Source organism: Octopus bimaculoides, chromosome 12 (assembly GCF_001194135.2).
Source record: "Octopus bimaculoides isolate UCB-OBI-ISO-001 chromosome 12, ASM119413v2, whole genome shotgun sequence".
In the NCBI taxonomy this organism is placed as follows: domain Eukaryota; kingdom Metazoa; phylum Mollusca; class Cephalopoda; order Octopoda; family Octopodidae; genus Octopus; species Octopus bimaculoides.
Genome location: NC_068992.1, coordinates 9,120,622 through 9,136,587, shown reverse-complemented (window position 1 = coordinate 9,136,587; position 15,966 = coordinate 9,120,622). Strand labels below are relative to the sequence as shown.

The 15,966-nt window shown below is 35.5% G+C and overlaps 1 protein-coding gene across 1 annotated transcript in view; it reads right to left on the bottom strand.

The window, feature by feature from the left end:
• Nucleotides 1-2,108: 2,108 nt before the first annotated feature.
• LOC106876778 (uncharacterized) overlaps nt 2,109-15,966 on the bottom strand; it is a 15,964-nt gene continuing 2,106 nt past the window's right edge. The window contains exons 2-6 of the mRNA XM_014925485.2: nt 13,932-15,077; nt 10,538-10,779; nt 9,008-9,203; nt 5,135-7,693; nt 2,109-3,984 (exon numbers count right to left, since the gene is read on the bottom strand). Of these exons, the coding sequence (XP_014780971.1) occupies nt 3,883-3,984; nt 5,135-7,693; nt 9,008-9,203; nt 10,538-10,779; nt 13,932-14,867 (4,035 nt within the window). The 5' untranslated portion in view covers nt 14,868-15,077 and the 3' untranslated portion in view covers nt 2,109-3,882. The remainder of the gene's footprint in view (nt 3,985-5,134; nt 7,694-9,007; nt 9,204-10,537; nt 10,780-13,931; nt 15,078-15,966) is intronic.

Genomic DNA, 15,966 nt, shown 5'->3' with positions numbered 1-15,966 from the left:
TTATTTTTTGAACCAGTGGAAGACACGCAAGATGTCGAAATATTGTTCATGAGATAGCAAATGGCACTCTTCTATTATTATTATTATTAATATTATTATTGTTATTGTTATTATTATCATTAAGTTGGTGAGCTGGCAGAGTGGTAGTACACCAGGCAAAATGCTTTGTGGTATTTCGTCTGTCGCTATGTTCTGAGTTCAAATTCCACCGAGATCAACTTTGCCTTTCATCCTTTTGGACTTGATAAATTAAGGACCAGTTGAGTACCGGGGTTGATATATTCAACTTACCGCTCCCCTAAATTTCAGGCCTTATGCCTATAGTAGAAAGAATTATTAGCTGGCAGAAACGTTAGCTGCCGGACGAAATGCTTAGTGATATTTCGTCTGCCGCTACGTTCTGAGTTCAAATTCCACCGAGGTCAACTTTGCCTTTCGTCTTTTGGGGTGGGGGGTCGATTAAATAAGTACCAGTTACGCATTGGGGTCGATATAATCGACTTAATCCGTTTGTCTGTCCATGATTGTCCCCTCTGTATGTTGCCCCTTGTGGGCAGTAAAGAAATAAGAAAGAATTATTATTATTATTATTATTATTATCATCATTATTATTATTATTATTATTCTAATTATTATTATCCTCATCATCATTATTATTATTATTAAGGTGGTGAGCTGGCAAAGTCGTTAGCATGCAATTAAAATGCTTAGTGGCATTTCATCCATCTGCACGATCTGAGTTCAAATTCTGCCAAGGTTGACTTCGCCTTTCATTCCTTTCAGGGTCGATAAATTAAATACCAGTTGAGTTAAATCTTTCTATCTATCTATCTATCTATATATATATATATATATATAATTATATTATAAGATCTGGTAATTAGTCATATATTAATATATTAATTAATATCGATTAATTATCAGGGGGCCAGCACATTTAAAGAATCAAAGAGATTCAGAAATATTATCTGCAATCTCAGGGGATTAAGGTACATTTTAAAAAATAACATCGACCACTAACGTGGACAATTAATGCGCTAGAAATAGATCACATTTTGTGTCTATTAAGACCTAAAAAGACCTATATATATATATATATATATATATATACATGTGTGTGTGTGTATGTATCTATGTATGGGTACATATGTGTCTGTGAGTAGCATTGTCTTGACATCATGTGATAGTTGTAAATAGTGTGCCATCATAAACAAAAGTAGTGTTGCTTGTGTACAGTCTTCCATACAGAAAGCATATCTGGTCGTGGCTGTGAAAAAAATGTTACCATCTCTGTCAGAGATGGTAACAGGAACAATATCCAGCCATAGAAAATCTACCTAAATGAATTCCATCTGACTTATGCAACCATGGAGAAGTGGATGCTAAAGTGGTAATGATGCTGCTGCTGATGATGACGACTTCCTGTTGGTTCAATTAATTTTGAAAATAATGAAAAATTTGAAGAGCTTTATCAAAATAACTAGCTTTTTCTATTTTGGTATATTGAACTGTTGTTTGCAACATAACTTAATAAAAGATTCTTACGTAAAATTTTGATGAGATGTTTCAATTTAAATATGAATGTTTGAGATAGCAAATTTTGTATAATAAGAAATAGTAGCAGATTCAGGTGAATTAGTATTAAAATGTTTATAATTGCTTTCCTTTTTTTTCTCTCAACCATTTCTAGTTTGCTTATTTAATGCTTTATGTATTAAATATATAGTTGCCAGTGCCGATGGACTGGCTCCTGTGCAAGTGGCACGTAAAATACACCATTTCGAGCGTGGCCGTCGCCAGTACTATCTATCTATCTATCTATCTATCTATCTGTCTGTCTGTGTGTGCGGTTGAGTTTGTCCTCCCATCCATGTCTTGGCAGCTAGTATCGGTTTGTTTATGTCCTAGTAGCTTTGTGGTTTGGCTAAAACAGATTGATAAAAAACCAAATTTAGAAAAGAAATGCAAGTAAACTACTAAGGTTGATTTCTCTGATTAAAACTCTTCAAGGCTGTGTTCCAGTGTGGCTGTTCTCTAATGACCAAAACAAGCAAGTGATAAAAGACAGAGTTTAAATAAAATGCATAAAGACAACAGAATCAGACAGATTTCTCTTATTTTTTATTATATTGAACTTAATATCAAACTTTTGACATTTTACTCAGTTATATTACATTTTGTGAGTAACAGTGTCATCAGCTCACACTGTATATGAACGCAAGATTTATAAGGGAGTGTCTGTGCAACTCAGGCAGAACAAATATCACCGAATGTGTTTGTACCAAAGCATAGGTTATTTGTTCTTAATAATGTTTTATATTTATTGTCTTTGTATAGTGGAGACAGTTATACACTTATATATTGTATATGTTTTCCAGTTTTTACACTGCATATGTAAACTTTGTGGAATAGGTATAAGTACACACACACACATAGACATACATACATACATACATACATACATACATATATATATATATATATATATATATATATATATATAAACATAGGAGGCGCAATGGCCCAGTGGTTAGGGCAGCAGACTCGCGGTCGGAGGATCGCAGTTTCGATTCCCAGACCGGGCGTTGTGTGTGTTTATTGAGCGAAACACCTAAGCTCCACAAGGCTCCGGCAGCTTTTTACAGTTAGTTTCGAACAGTAGAATTCTTAAATCCATGGGCCTTCTACTATAGCTCTGGGCCAACCAAACCTAGTGTGTGAATTTGGTAGACAGAAACTGAAAGAAGTCTATTGTCTATGTATTTCCTCTGGCTCCACGTCATGTGATGATTGTTGTTAACAAGTGTCACCATCATGCAAGTGGCATCCTTCATTTCCTGTCTTTTGTGAAAACATGCCTGGTTGTGTGGAAATACTTGATTTACTTGGAGACAGGGTTGGCAACAGGAGAGGCATCCAGTTGTAGAAAATTCATCTCCACAAATTCCATTCAATCCATGTGAGCGTGATAAAGTGGGCATTAAAACGATGACGATGATGATGATGTTGATGATGATGTGGTATCTATTTGTAAATTTACCTGGATTTGGAGCAGATAGTTCACACACTAAAACTTTCTGTTTTTTAATCTCATATGAATGTAATAATTTCAAGCTTAATAGAAGTGGGCAAGAGGACGTGTGTTCACCTTTGGCATGTGTTTTCCATTGTAGCCCTCAGGCCAACCTAGAGTAATTTGGTAGTCAGAAACTGCAAAAACCCTATTGTATGTGTGTGTGCGCACGTATGTATATGGGTGTCTGTGTGAATATTTAGAAGCTGCAGTGAACTATGCTAATGAGAGGTGACATCACAATTTATAACTGGGCTTTAAGTGGTGACATCATTATTCGTAGCCGGGTGACAAATAATGATGTTGATTGACGTTTCCTTTCAAGAAATTGTCCTCTGTCCCTGCACTTTTGAATTCTTCTGAAGTCAGAGAAATATTTGAAAAATAGGTAAGTGTTGATGGCTGGAAGAGCATCCAGCTATAAAAATCCTGCCTCAAGTATCTCCCCATCTAACCATTGCTAACAAGGACAATCAAAGGCGAAATGAATGAACAAATCTTTAGATCTGATTCTAACATATTTTGTATTATTTGCTTTGTATGATATACAGAATAGCCAGGATTATATGCCATATTTGTTAGATTTTTTTAAAGTGGTGTAGTCTAATTATGACGAGCAATTTCTCATAAAACTTACTGCCATGGAAAGTTTGCCGATGCCTTGTTTAACTGTTTAGTCTTATTATGGTAGATTTGCTCCAGAAATTTCTTGAGTTTCTTTACAAGTACAAGAAAGGAAATATCAATATTAATATCAATATGAATTATATTAAATAGACAAAATTATCAAAATGAAACAGATGTGATTATCAAACAGTTGTTTCCATAACTGGATCCTTCAGCTGTTCACATAGTTTAGCTGCCAAGGGAGGTGATTCAACATACCAGCATGATACCACTATATCCATCAACTGCAGGAAAAAATACAGAAAGAATATATAGAATATATCAACATTTTCATAAACTGACACAATCATAGAATATATTAATATATTTATGATGCATATTTCTAATGCAGACATAAAACTAACAATTTTTAAAGCTCTAGTTAAGCAGAACTATGATCAAAAGCATTCTAGCTGTGATTATCCGATTCTTTTGTTTTCCAGAAACTGCATAGTCTGCTGTATACTTCTTTATTAAAGAAGGTAGGGTGTGAATTGAAGAATATTTTGAGTGTCATTTCTAGCAAATTGAGGGACTGCAGAGATGCTCCCTCATTGGCTTATACTTGAGAGTGTATTGTTAACTTGTAGTACTGGAATCAATTTCTACCATATGCCAATGCCAATGAGTGAGCCTCTAAGCAGTCTCTCAACCTGCTAAAAATATCAGTCATATCCCCATCATACCAGGAAAGAAAAAGAGAAGATATAAGACAATGTAGGTTTATATCAAGAAAAAGAAAGGGAAGGATGAGTTATGGTCATCATAACTAGGATGCTTTTCATTATATTCTAATCAATCAGGAGCTAAACAAGAATATTAGGGTTCGTCCTTCATGTCTCTGAAGATAACCAGATTATCAGCTTTACTAAGCCTCTGTGTGTCCTCACTAAGCCTCTGTGTGTCACTACGGTAACATTACTTTGCCAACTTCAACTGTTTATGACACAATCAAAGTAAATTAAATTTTTATATAAATCAAAGGTAATGATTTTTCAGAGATCATACAGCATTAGCCAAAATACTATGAGGTCATTTGTTACAGATTTCTGTGCTCTCTGAGTTCTAATTCCACTGAGATCAACTTTGCTTTTTATCTGTTTGGGGTTAATAAATAAAACACAAAGGCAGTGAAGGAGGGATTATTACAGCATTGAACAGGATTCCTTGTGATTCCTGAAATGGCTCTTTGCATTCCGAGTTCAGAATCTGTCTCAGAGTAGTAACCTCCTTATGGTGAGAAATGGGTCCTACAAGGCATAAGTGATGGTGGCAGGCCTCACAGATCAGACTGAATGATGCATTGATTGAACCAACATCTATCAGTAGAATAAGTGAACCCTGCACAAGCAAGATAAATGCTAGAAGAGTTGTAAGATTTACAAAGTTCCTTACCTGTTTAGCTGCATTTGTTAGTTCACCTGTTGCACTGAGCTTGTCTTTAAGATGGTTAAAGGCACTTTGTGAAGCAGGTAATAAATCATCTATAGAGAGGAAGGATTGCTTTTCCACTAGATCAATGCAATAACCCAGATGATGTTCATTTACTCCAGGTAAAAGTTTATATTTTCCTTGAATGGTTTTCCCTGGCAAACTGAGGTGAGATAACGAGGAACAGTGAGATAAACTTCCACTGTTAAGTCGACTTAATTGCCGACTCGGAACTGAAATTGTGTCTTGATTCTGCACATTGTTCCCTTTCGGTCCAAATTTCCAGTTCCCACCAAAATCTGGAATGTCACTACAACTGATACGAGATTCAAGGATTGGTCTCTCTGATGTCATGAATAGGGAGTTAGGGATAGTAGTTGTTGGTGTAGGTGGGCAGGGGCTTCCAATTACTTTAGTTGTAAATACTGGGCTGTCTTCAAGTGATTGTTTAAATAAACTGGCACTATTTTTTCTTTGGTAATCATCACATGTTCTCTCGTAATTCTCCTTTGTTGGGTATGGTGACATTTGTGGAGGGAAAAATATGTTTTTGGAATCCATGTCCGGTGTTGTGACTTCTGAACACGCTGATATACTGGGTGAACAGTTTGAGAAATGGTTAAAATTCGAAGAAGTATTCGAGGACACAATCGATATTTTCAGTGGTACACCTTTACGTTTAAGTTCTCTGTATCGTTTTGAAGCGTTGTTGCTATTCTGTAATTCAGATTTCATTAACGGAAGTTCAGAATTACTAACTTTGTTATTATCATAGGTTCGATAAGAACTTGTCTCAAATACTTCATCCCTTCTTGAACAACTATTACCATTTCTAGATGTTGGATAAACAAATCTGCTCTTATTTGAAGAAGGACTATAGATGGGACTATCTTGGTTGGATATTAAACATGATTTCTTTTGCATACTGAAATTATTGTTGGAAAGATATAAATAATTATCTGAACTTGGTAAGAATTCCGCCTCTTTTGTTTTCATGTCAAAGCAGTTCTCCAGCCATTGCTGTTTCTCAGAGTTGTGATGGCATATTATTTGGTTAGAAGTGTTGGAAGGATTAGATTCTGTTTCAAAACCACTGTCAATGATTTTTCTGTGTATGTCGTCAGCTGAATTATTCCTTTGAAATAATGACTTTTCTTCCCTTAGAATTTTTCGAGTTAAAGCTTCAGTTGCTGAAGAAAGACAAGATATATCAGTAGTGTAATCACAAGAAAAATTCTGAGATGATTCCAAATCAGAGCTGTTGTTGGTTTGATAACTACTGGAACAACTGAACTGATAATCGTTTGTATTTTCCCTGAACTCATTGTTGACTTTATTATTAAAAGGTTTACAATGGTTATTAGGATTAGAAAGAATGGCTTTATTCCCTGGCAATACTGAATTAGAAGAACTAATATGAGTTAGAGATGGTTTTTGGGACTGTGTATCATTAAATTGTTTCTTTTTTTTAAAGGTATCTTTTATTGGTTTTTGAGATGAAACATGATTAAAAGGCATTCCTCGAGAAGTCAGAGTTTTCTGTAAATTCATTCTTGCTTTATTCTTTCTCTGAACTTTTCTCAAGTGACTTTCTTCTGAAATATAATCTTCGTCAGCTATGTTATTAACATCTTTTCTTGTGTGACTCTGAATTTTCTCATGAAAAGCTGCTGTTTCGCCATTCATATGTGTGTCATCTTTACTATTTTCTGGTGTGTTTAAATTATTTTCTTCGGAAAAGCTTTTAGGGCATTGTTCATTGAAAAAGAAGCTGTGAGGGCTATAATCATGTTTATTTGTGAAAAAGCTCCAGTGATAATTATAAGGATCAGAATCTACAGACGTTTTCCTATCAATGAACTTATTTTCTGAGATGAAGTCATCTTGTTTGTTATCTTCGTATGGTGAAATAAAGTCATTGAATTCGGTTGGACTGATTTCACTGTCACTATCCTTTCCAGCTTCTACAAGCATAGAAATGTTGCTGCTGAGAGAATCTTCATTTTCAGGTGAGACTGAAGAATGCCTTGAATATCCTGTAGAAAACTCTGATGGCACAATGTTTGCATTATTAGCCGGAGCTACAAAAATTGTTTTTATTCTTTGCTGTGTCTGAGGAATTTTACTTTTATCCAATGAATTTGGATTCATTTCACTCCAGTTCTTATGTAAACTCTCTTCACTTGCCGTAGGAAAAAAACCCAATTTACCCTTTACAACAGTTTTATTCTCAGGTTTAACTAATGGTTGCCACTGAGTTGCTTTGTTCAACATTACATCAGATATACTTTGTGGATTAGACTTCTGTGTCTTTACATTTTGATATCGATTCTTTTTTGGCATTTGGACTAATTTGTTGCATACTGACAGAATCATTTCTAGAGTAATCAGAGCGAAAGATCGAATGTCTGGAAGGAAGAATGTTTGACGACTCTTACATGTTGGGTTATCTGCTCCTTGTAGTAGAGACCCAAATATGCTTACATATTCAAAATCCCCAAGAGCAGCACGAAACAACGAATTCTGAAATGAAAGAAATAATTTCACACTTAATCATCATCATATAATAATTATGGGTATGTCTACACACAGAAATTCTTTATCTCTACATAAAACACTTACATATGAAACACAAGAATGAGACTGTATTCTTCATTTGTATGTGTGAATAGGAGTAGTAAAGCTTGTGATATTCTAAGGTATACTCATCCTAGTGCTAAAGGATCCAGGAAAGGGTGAGATTTGGATAGGGCTATTAACATTTCATCCGAAATACTTCAGCAATTATAATGAAATTTGAGTTAAATTCCTAAAGTCAGTGATTTGGTTCAGTGGAAAGGTAGAGGGAGAGGAAATTTTATAGCATAAAAAGGTGGAGTAATCGATGTAAAATGTGAATGAATAGGATGATGTAAGAATGAAGGATGGCAGGCAATTGAAGTGGTTTCAAGTAGTGAGAAAGGTAACTGGAGTCACAGAAATCATAACAGAATATTTAGTTCTACCTGTATTTAATCACAGCAACAGAACACTGTAGTTGGCAAGTGTTGGAGAGATCAGTGATAGAGAATAAGGGGTGAAGGAAACATTAAATGAAGAAATTAGATGAGAGTTGTATAGAGACATGTTGCTTCCAGAACTTCAGTTTCACTTGACCAAGGATGATCAGATCTTCTCAAGCACAGCATGTAGCCAGACACCCTGGCCCTTCATCATCTCCTCCATGAAACTCAAACTCCTGAGATCAACCTTCGCCACTTTGTGTCATGTCTTTCTGGGTATCCTTTGTCCACTAGTTTCATCCACCTTATACATTATGTGACCATAACATTGCAGTCATCTCTCTTGCACAATACATCTGATTCCTCTTATGCTCAATTTTTGCTCAACAGAATTGCTCTTTGTCGTTCATGCATGCTGACTTTGCACATCCAGCAGAGCATGCTAGCTTCATTCCTTTCTAGTCTTTACATGTTCTCTACAGTCATGGTCTCCATGTCACTACCATGTTGTATTGCTGTTTACACACAAGCATCATACAATTTATTCAGATCCTATCAAACTCCAGTCCATGCCAGTATGAAAGGTGAACATTAAAAGTAAATTCTGCTCACCAGGTACTTAATCATCTCAAAGTTGTGGTAGAAGACACCTGTTCAAAGTGCCACACCATGGAATGAAACCTGGAACCGTGTGGTTACAAAGCAAATTTCTTAAACCTACAACTTTTTCTGCATGTAAACATGTATTCTTTGATTAAGGTTGAGGTAGTCTGACAAATATAAAACAAATTTACATTTTTTTGCAAAAAATTCTGTAAAATAATAAACATCTTACATTCCCATTGTTGCCTCGAAGGTAAACTCTGATTGAAGAGAGATGCTTGTGTAGAATGTCGAGCCGATGTAGCTGCTGCAGACCTTGTGATACATCGCTTATAATCATACACTGTGTTGCTGCAGACAGTGGAGTTTCCATAGTCTTAAGATATTCCCGTAGACATCCATATTCAGGAAATTCCATGCAGATAATCCTTAAAAACAAAACAGAATAAATTTTATTCTTTGTTTAGTATTGTATAAAAATGTTTTTAAATAATGACACAATCAATAAATTATGAAAAGGGCAGAGATATACAAACCACTATCACTGTACACAACACACTACTACCACATAATTGTACACTACCAACATACACAATATACAACACACTACCATTAAAGTACAACACATAAAAATATTTGTTCATAGTGGCACTGTCTTGCATTAGGTGGTAGTACACTAAGTTAGGTAACAGTGTGTTGTGTTTGATGGTTGTGTATTGTATTTGTTAGTAAGGCGTTGTACATAGCATGTTGCATGTGGTGGTTGCAATCTATATATAGCAATAAAGTGTTGTATATGGTGCTAGTGTGCCGTACATAATAGTAATGTTGTACATACTGGTAGTGTTTTGCATCAGGTGGTAATATTTTGTGGTAAATGGTAGAATTTTGTATATATTAGTACAGATAGAACACTGACTCTCCAGATATTGATAATCTGAAAACTCTTATAATCTTCACTAATATATGAAGAGAAACTTCAGATTCCTGCAGCTGCCAGACTAGTCTATTGGTACCTTACACAGTACTGAATTGATAAAACTGTGTTATTTATAATAATGTACCTGTATTTCATTTAATTATTTAAGTAAATTAAATTTGGTTTGGGAAAATCAGTTGTTCAGAATGACTTTGGAACCAAAGGTTGCAGAAAATTGATGTTGTGCCTGTGCATTTCATATAGTGATAGCATGCTGTATATCGTGGTAATATTTATGTTGATATAAGGTGGTGAGTTTGCAGAATTGTTAGCATGGCGGGAAAAATGCTTAGTGGCATTTCGTTAATTTTTACTTTCTGAGTTCAAATTCTGCCAAGGTCGACTTTCCCTTTCATCCTTTCAGGGTCGATAAAAATAAGTACCAGTTGAGCACTGTCAGTACTGGGGTCAATGTAATCAACGTAACCCCTTCCCTGAAATTTCTGGCTTTATGCCAAAATTTGAAAGCAGTATTTATGTTGGTAGTGTTGTAAATGGAAGTGGTGTATTGTAAATGATAGTCTATTAACTGTTGCACTAGGTTAGGCATGGGCAACCTTTTTTGAGAAGCAGACCACATGAGACATGGTTCATCATCAGGTGGACTGCACAACTAAATAAATTAAAGGTAATGTTTCATTTGGCATGCTATTCAGAGAGTCCCACAGCTTGCAGTCTACCCATGACTGCACTGGGTGTAAGTATGTAGTATATAGTAGTGTGTTATAGATGTGCCTGGATCTTTGATGGGGTTATTTGGTAGAATGATAAAAACAGTAATACCTTGAATCACTAGAAACTGTATCTTGACTGAGTAAAGAAACAATTTCATAATAAGGGTTAGTGTTGCTTGTCCAAAGACATTGCAATAGATTTGGGTGTTTCACCTTTCGTAACATTCCAAGAACCATGATTTCTTGTGCCCACAGTTTCTGCCAATTTTGACTGTAGGTTTTCATTAGACCTGTTTGAAGGAATTTCTTGTTGTCGATCCAAGAAGCTAAGAAGTGATGTTTACCAGAGTGCTGTAAAATAGCAATGAAATATATTCTGATATAAGCTATTCTCTCAATCAATCAGGACTTACCTTTTCCAGACACACGTCAAGAATAAAAATAGTTCTAATGAAATCCATAACAAATAACAGAATAATTTCCCTGTGGCCAGGCATGTTCTTGCAATCTGCTGGAAATGAATGACACTGCATGTATGACAGTGACAACCATTTACGACTATCATGAGATGCCAAGCCAAGGAGACACAAACACACACTCACACACACATACACTCACACAACATGAGTTTGTATGAATTGTTATTTGTCCATATACTAGTTCTGACTGAACAGACCTATGGTTAAAAACATTGTACCTATATGTCTAAATGAGATGCTTTCTCAAGACGAATACTGTAGTGCTGTGGCTTTCTTACACTATATCCACATTAAGTAAAATATACTGATTGCTTTTCTGAATTAAACCTACTACTGTCATTAATAACGAAAATCATTGAATTACCTGTGGAAACTTCATGAGAATTCTTGTTGCAGCTCAATCTAGTGGTATTTTTTATGAGCAATCTATTATCAATATATTTAACTTGAAATTGAATTGTTAAAAGATGGGTTTTTCTTAAAAAAGATGCCTCATAAAAATCCAAATTTAATCAGAAAATATGTCAAGGAGGCTACTCAACAAACAGTGTATGATTACATTTTGGTGCAAGTTAGTGATAGTACAGGAATATGTTATGTAGTCATGCCACAAAATCTGCAGGAATTATATATATACATATATAATCTGGACGTGGTCGATGCCAGTACCCACTGACTGGCTCCTGTGCTGGTGGCATGTAAAAAGCACTGCCTACTTATGAAATTATTGTGCATATGACTAGGCGCTCCACAGACATGTGTACCCTTGGTGTAGTTCTCAGGGAGATTCAGCGTAACACAGCATATGACAAAGCTGGCCTTTCGAATTACATTTTTGCGAGCTGAGTGAACTGGAGCAATGTGAAATAAAGTGTCTTGCTCAAGGACACAATGCTCTACCGGATATCAAACTCACAAACTTATGATTGTGAGCCAAACACCACTCAGCCATGCACCTATAGTGGAAGCGGATAAAAATGCTATGGAGTAGAGATAATCAATGGTCTCTTGATGGCCTCAAGTTGTGTGCTGCAGATGACAAACATATGAAGAAAATTTTGTAGGGGAAATGGCATGAAATTCAGTTTGGGAAAATAAACGAAAGCTACTTTAAAAAGTGGAGAATTAATATGATTAGTAATACCTCGTTAGATTCAGAAATTAAGATAACAAATTTAGGCCAAATACAAACTTACAAATACTTAAGAAATAATGAACTAGATGGAGTAAAAATAATTAAATTCTAACAAACACTTAGAAATTAATGAACTACTCTATTTTCTGGTATACAAGTTGGATTTTTCAGATCAAAATTTACAACCAAAAAAAATTAAAATCTGGAGGACCAATATTTCCATGTGAAATTCAGAAGGATTTGATAAGATAGTGAAGGTGTTTACATGTTTACACTATATACTTCAGTGACTTCTATACTGAAAAATGTGGCAGATGGAGTTTAAAAAAATGGAAAAAAACAATTGGTAAAGGATGTTATGGACATAGTAGATTACTTTTAAAATGAAAGTGAATGTTATGATACTATGTATTGATGGTTTAACTACCCTCGTAATAAGTTATAGTTATATTTTCAACAGGAAGTCAGGTGGATTGTCAAATCAAAATTGAAAAACAAGGAAAACAATGAATGCATTTAGAAGACACCACCCAGAATCTCACTAAGAAGTAATGGATATTCCCATAAATACAAAGAGGCAGAGGTTGTCTGCAGTTATAAAATTATTATAAAATATCTGCTATTGGATTACAAATATATATTGTAAATAACAAATGGGAACTAATGCAAATAGTTATAAAATATGAAGAAAGATAGAAAAAAAGTAACCTAATTCTGTTATCCGAAATAACAGCTATAAAGAGAATTGTGAATCATTACAGAAAGTATTAAAAACAAAAAACTGAAATAAAAATGGGACTACAAAACGTTTGGTTTAATAAAGACATTGCCAAAAAAAGACTCCACTTGACCAATATTCAACAAGATTGCAAAAACAGAAATGGATAAAGAAATATTTTGAGAAGCATGTTGTGGGAATATTCAGCATTCACCCAATGTTGCAATTTGCTACAATATTGCCTACATGATCAACAAAATCTGACCAATCACAACTTTGCGTGGAACGGGCTCCAACAATTAGTTCATTTTTGGTGTGCTTCCTTCTGAGCCTATCAATCAGTATAAATTTGACACTCTGTGACTAGTAGACAGAGAGCTTTGAGATGTAGCAGAGAGAGCATTGACAGACACTGTAGGAGATGGCCAACAGAGACAGCAGCTAACAACACATAGAGTGGACTGGTTCTCTTGACATGCTGCTCTGAATGACATAATTAGAAGGGGCCTTGATGTTACTAGCTTTCCATCTCAACTGGAGCCAGTAGGTCTCAACTGCAGGTATGGAAAGCACTCTGATGGAATAACTCTTTCCCCATATGATGTGCAGCAACATATTCTCTGGCTCCAGCCTTGTTGCATCAGCCACAAACCCAGATATTGTTGCCCATAACACAGAGGAGAGAAACACAAACAAATTTGGGGGCCTGACTGGCTGCTATCAGTTTTTGCTGGTCACCATCAAGCCAACAGGTGTTTTTGGACCATGCACTGCCAATTTCCTCTAAAATATTGGGGATAGCTGCAGCCTGTCTGAGAAACAGGCTATGCGAGATGGAATGGCTGCTGCCATGAGTGTTGCAGGCTATTCTCCATGGCAACAGCATCACAGTCTTGTCCACAGGGTGCAACTGACCATGGCATTTGTTCTGGGGGGTGTATTCCCTCCCATCCCTTCTGCTGCTTAATCTCATCCCCTTTTCTTTTTCTTTGTTTCCTTGTAAATTAGATTGTAATTCAATCTAACAGATTCACAGTGAAATTGAAATAAGTCGGATATTAGGGCATGAAATTAAAAAACTGCACCAATAATAATTGGAGCATCAATTATAATTAAAGAAAAAAATAAATAAATAAAACCAACTCTAACAGAAACAACGTAACATTTTTACCTCCGTTCGTAAGAGTTCCAGTCGTTTTAGATGACGAGATTCCTGTGAAATGTCATTTGGTTTTCCACAACATTCTTTCTTCATCCACAGAAAATTTCCAAGGTTTGTGAAAATTCCATGGAGTGTGAGATAAATGCTAACTGTGATAATTGTTGTGTCGTGGTGATTGGTGTTGGTCGTCTGCGAAACCGATTGCCGAAAAAGTAGTCGTGTTATCATGATGCTAACAGCTGTGTAAATGCATTGTTCGACCAGGAGTATTTTGTGTAACATCTGTCCCTGCGATATTACAGAAACATGCACGTCTTCACTGGAATCATGTACCAAGCTGTTTTTCTTCTGGGATTTCACTAATCCAATAATACTAAAAATAAACGTGGTCATGATGACTATCCAGAAACAAATTACCAACAGAGAAGTGTATGTACCCCCAGATTCTTGTGGGTCATAAAGAGGGAAGAGGTTGCCCCTGGAAGGTTTGAGTTGGTCTTGTTTAGGGATGACTGGCAAGATAGAAAGGAGCAGACAGGCAAGTTTTATGCCAGTGAGTACTATTATTGAGGAACCAAGCTGGTGGCTTGATGTACTGGATATCTTTCTTGGATTCTGTACAAATAATAGAATTGTCTGGAATGTAATAAAAGAGCACAAACCATCCATATATCCAAACAACATTAAACTTGACGATGCCAACACAAGGAATTTGGGAGTTGTACCATTGAGTACTAAAATACACAGATGCATCACCAGACCAATTCCAAAGAATAATGCTGAAGTATCAAGTAAACAAATGGAATATTTCCACAATTTTGGTAAAGATATTCCCTTGCAGAGTTTGTACACAAGTGAAATAAAACACATTAAAGCACCAATTGAAGAAAAGATGAAGTTGACTGTTATGAATGCAAAGTTGGTTCTGTGTGTTTCCATTTCCATATAACAAATATAGCCAAACCAAAATTGGTCACATCACTGATATTTTAAGGTAAGATTTCCTCATTATCACATATTTCCAATACAATAATCCAGTGTAGAATTCACCATCAGCTCAGCATAAGTTATTTATAAGACATCCATTCCAGGAATATTCCATTTAACATTAGCAAGCTGTGGAAGTCTTGCACTGCATATCTCATGTTTACCATGCTAGGAAAAGACAGAAAAAGAAAAAAAAAAGAATAATTTCCAACCAATTTATAATCCATCCTTTGAAAGAAATGTTTCTTTTATTTTCATGTAAATGATATTATAAGAAACCAGCATATATGATACACTTTGAGTTTTAGAAAGAAAAAAAAAAAGCCAATGATATATAGGTGCAGGCATGGCTATGTGGTAAGAAGTTTGCTTCCTAACCAGGTTCCAGGTTCAATCCCACTGCATGGCACCTTGGACAAGTGTCTTCTTTTGTGCCAAAATTTGAAACATTATTATTATGACTGAGGGACTATTTTATTTTACGTACTTTGCTATTTCTCTTATATGTATAATATCCATGAAAGATTCAATCATTTTTTACCTTAATCTTTCTATTTGTTATCAAGTTGTTGCTATGTGGTCCCAGGTAAGCCCTGATTAAAGTAATCTCTGATCAAAGCTACTCAAAACATGCCCATGCCAGCTTTTAATACACATTGTTCTAGAGGCTCTTCTTTTTTTAAGCATCATAGGAGATAATTTGGTTGCTACTTCTAGCAAGTTAAACAGCCCCGAAGATGATCCCTTGTTGACTCAGCTCTAGCAACTAGATTCTTCTAGTTCAGGATATCAGAAGCAAACTCTCAATTCCCACCGTATTCATTTAATTCTATTTTGTTTGTCTTTTATCTTTTACTGTGGCCATGCTGGAGTACTGTCTTAAGGTGTTAAGGCAAACAGATCAACCCCAGTATTTAATTTTTAAGACTGGTACTTATTCTATCAATCCTCTTTTGCTGAATTGCTAAGTTACAAGGACGGAAATGAACCAGTACTGGTTGTCAGGTGGTGGTGAGGGATAAACACACACACACACACACACACACACACACACACA